Source organism: Lactuca serriola, chromosome 5 (assembly GCF_051521515.1).
Source record: "Lactuca serriola cultivar US96UC23 chromosome 5, Lser_US96UC23_V15, whole genome shotgun sequence".
NCBI classification, from domain to species: Eukaryota; Viridiplantae; Streptophyta; class Magnoliopsida; order Asterales; family Asteraceae; genus Lactuca; species Lactuca serriola.
In genome coordinates, this window is record NC_136412.1 from 318,877,537 (window position 1) to 318,881,760 (window position 4,224).

A 4,224-nucleotide genomic window follows, 5' to 3' on the forward strand; every position below is an offset into this window, starting at 1 on the left:
ATATTTTGACTTTGTTGAATCTTTTTTTTTTTCCATTCGAACGTAATTTGTAATTAAATAAGTTGACAACTATGAGGCATCTATCTTTTGAGCGTTTAATTAACAATAAAGTAAAATACAACACACAACAAATTAATGCAAGTTGGGAAACAGAAGTTTTGTTTATTTAGTTTTATACCCATATTATTTTACATTTTGGTTATAATTTAAGCATTACTATCCTTTATAACTAAATGTTTTTAACATGTTTTTTAATTTACTCCATATAAATTATACTTGATATTCAACCAAAGATATAAAAATCAATGAAATTAAGTGGTTTAGGCATTTAAATATACTGAAAGTTTTTATTAAACGAATGATCATCAGAAAAATGCAACTTTTTTGGTTAGGATCAGCTTATACTATAAATAAACTGCAACTAGCTAGATGTATCCTTCATAAATTGGCAGTATATATATTTATTATTTATATATATCAGATATATTAATATATAAAGTTGATGATGCTTCTCGCTGAGGGGCAAGAAAATAATAATGGCCGCAAAAGCTTTAAGATATTATGATTATAAAATTCTAACAACAAAACAAAAATATATTAGAAGACTTGACAGATCGTTTTTTTTAGAAAAGATTGACCTGTGTCTCTCCACACAAAAGAAGAGAGCAAAAAACTTTGATGTCAAGATTCTCCATGTCCCATCTCATGAGTGATCTTTGGAAAAAACCCCACATTGGATGGTCTCACCACTGCCAATGATCATTATAAAACTAAGAACAACCTCCACTCATCAAATCGATTTTAATTAACCCATTTTTTTTAATCACTCTTCAATCGTTAATTGTTTTTTTTTTTTTTTTTTTTTTTTTAAAGAAACATATGTTTATTCCGATCGTTCGAAAGGAAAAATATTAAATTAAAACAAGCAAAATAGATCAAAAGGTGGCCAAATTATAGAGGAAAGATGCTATCGATGAATACGTATCCATGAATGTGTTTTTGTGGTTGATATATTTGTGCTTAATTAATCAGTCCCACTACATGGATGAATATATAAAAGGTAATTCTAGAAAATGAAAGAGACAGAAAGATAAATATATAAAGATAGTTGACCTAATACTCATGATGGGAATGGTGGTACATTGATGTGTCACAACCACCTTGCGAAGATCCATGTCGATGATGATGATGATGATGATGAGTGTTGTGATGACTGTTATCTTCTCTTCCTCCTCCTACATCCATCTTGTTGCATCCAATTTGTGCTGCTGCTGCTGCTCCAAGATTCAGATAAACCAATCTTGAATCAAGATTCAAGTTCCCACTGCTATTTGAACTGCTGCTGTGTGTATGAGTGTGTGAATGATCATCGTTCATCTGTGGATAAATCTGTGTCGAATTTGAAGCTGCATTTGCTGCTGCTGCTGCATTCCCTTCTTCCCTCGAGATCACTAATGCAGCTGACTGAACGAGCTCTAAGCAAAGCCTGAGTTTGTTTGGTTCGATGTGGGTAAGTCCAGGCACTGCGCCTTTAAAGAGGAAATCTGATGTTAGGGTTCGGAGGATGTCAAGAGGAGTGATTCCTTCAATGGTTCGGACATTGGGGTCTGCGTGATGGTCGAGTAACACTGCCACCATGTCCGGAGACACCATTTCAGAAGCTATGTGAAGTGGAGTTTTCCCTACTGGTCCCGCCGGATAATTGACATCAGCAGCTCCTAGTTCCAGCAACGCTTTCACCACCTCCCGACTGCAACTCTCGACTGCATAATGTAAGGCTAATGCTTCATCAAGATTTAGGCCTTCCCCCATGACCATGAGTTTAACAAGCTCAACGTCCGATGAATCAAGTGCTCGTCTCATACGCCGGATTTTTTGGTCTTCGAGATCAGCCGCTACTGAGAGGTCGTGGTGGTGGTGCTGGTGGTGGTGGGGCATGAGAGAGCGGCGGGCGAGGGAAGATTTGAGTCGGAGTTCTTCAATTTTAGCCACAACATCTATGGGAAGATGCTTAGCTAAAACTTCTGGTGGGAGACCAGATTTTGCGACCAAATGAGAACAAGTTGTCCATAGTTGATGCATGTCTTGCTTTCGTGATGCCAAGAGAACCTTCATCACATCCTCAATCGAAGCTTTCTCTACCATGATTGCTAATTGCTTCTGCATATTAAAAACTAAAGATTAAAAAAGAAATCAAGATTATTATAGTCTCCATACTTGATTAAAAATATATTGTTAGAACGTCATAATAATAAAGAAATCATTTTTATAATCATAAAGATAAGTTATATTATTTGGCTTAGAGGAGAAAGATTGTGTGATGATGTATGATATTTCCTTTTTCTGCATTATTAATGAGACTGTATCTCTATAATCAAACAAAAACAGAAATGAGGAAAGTAGAGGGTTAGGGAGGAAAATGATGGGTGTATTAACTGTTGAAGACAAGACTAGAGAAGGATAAAAAAAGATCTAAATTTAGAAAGCTGGTAGTGTGGAACATAAAGATAGAGCAACCCAATTCAAGAAATGAACAACGTTCATGAAATCAAGATAACGCATGAAGCCTTCTCTTTCATAAAGACATTTTTGGAAATATTCTGTCCATTTTCCAGAAAGATTATTGTATTTCATCATCCGTTGAAGCATTGTTTATGGAAAAAAAATCATTTTCAGGAGCCTAATCGGACCAAACACTACAGAAAAAATAAAAGAATCAAAGATTAGTTTTTTTATTGTAAGATACTGAAAACTACGAAATTGAGAAAGAACCCAGAAAGATCTTATCTTCTGGGTTATATTTTTCTTCATTAAATCTTCAAAAAAAATCATGCATAACAACTACAAGTGATTCAAAGATTTACCCATATCTCCAGAAAGAAAGAAATTGGAGTAATTTCTATGGAAATGATTAAATGGGTTCTCTAATTCATGTATTAGAAAAGGGTTGATCTGGGTTTGAAAGAGAGAGAAAGAAAGTGGAGACCTGGGTGAGTAATACAAGCTGCTCAACCCCGAAGGATCTAGCGGCGGATAGTGTATCAAGAGCAAGATCTACGGCGGAGGTGCAATGTGTATGCCAACACCCTCTTTCACCACAATTAGGTCTGGGCTCATGTTTTTGCGGTATAATCGAGACCTGGCCACTGTACAAGAACTGCAGCATCAGCAAGAAGACCTCGTACCCTACCGAATTCACAGGAATGACCACCTGTGAACTAGTTGAGTTCCTGGGAGAAGCGGGACCCATGCCCATACCCATCCTTGACCCTAATGGATCCGATCCAGACCCGGTCGGAGAATCGGTGCCGCCGGAGCAAAAGAATTTCCTGAAGAAGAGGCTGCGAGCAGCCAGGATGCAGCGGTGGGCATGGACGATTCTTCCCTCCACGCTAAAGGTAACGTCGCTGAAGGCTTGCCCGTTGATCAGTAGATTTAGATAGTCTAGTGATAGAGATCTTAATGAATCCTCTAGAGACATGGCTGTATATGCCCCTTCAACCAGAAAACTTACTTGCTTTCGCCGGACTAGCAAGAAAACTGCAGGTTAGTAGTGATAGAACATGAGAGGCTTGGAGGGTGTGTTCATCTTCAACTTCATGTGTCTGTAGTTTCTTCTTAAAACGTGGAGTGAGAGAGAGAAAGAGAGAGGGATAGAGAGGGAGAGAGAGAGAGATGATGTGTTTACTGTTATTTCTTGTGGGAGATATTTCTTTTGGGGAGGGAGAAAGAAATTGGGTGGCTCGACGGCTGGGGCTATTTAAAAGGGGGTGAAAGTGTATAAAAAGTAGAAATGTTTAATAATATTTCCTTCTTTCCAATAATATAACAGTGACCAAAATCGATCTCGGGTTAATTTTGGATAGAGCAAATTAGAGTCTTGGTCCATGTGGTTTGCACCAAATAACAATTTTAGTCTTAGTATTTACATTTAGTCATGGGTGGTCCCTATGGAGAGTTTTGGTAACGCCCATGGTCCTCCCCTCTACCAGCCCTAACGGAAGGGCTATTAAACATTTTAAAAAGATGAAAATACTTTTCTACCATTGCTTCCACCATCACTCACCCACCACCATCAGCCTCGTTACTGCCGATCACCATCAATACCACCATTATCACCAACATCAATAATCACCACCATCTCTAACCACCACCATCATCACCAATCACCATCACCATCACCATCACCATCAATGTAACGCACGAGTCGCCAACTATAAGATT

General features: G+C 37.9%; 1 protein-coding gene across 1 annotated transcript; it reads right to left on the reverse strand.

Moving 5' to 3' along the window:
* Positions 1-951: 951 nt before the first annotated feature.
* On the reverse strand, positions 952-3,739 carry BOP2 (Ankyrin repeat family protein / BTB/POZ domain-containing protein). The gene is made up of 2 exons (XM_079003330.1): positions 2,987-3,739; positions 952-2,160 (listed from the first exon to the last, which is right to left on the reverse strand). Exons 1-2 carry the CDS (start codon positions 3,479-3,481, stop codon positions 1,114-1,116), a joined length of 1,542 nt encoding a protein of 513 aa, XP_078859456.1. The 5' UTR covers positions 3,482-3,739; the 3' UTR covers positions 952-1,113.
* Positions 3,740-4,224: the final 485 nt, after the last annotated feature.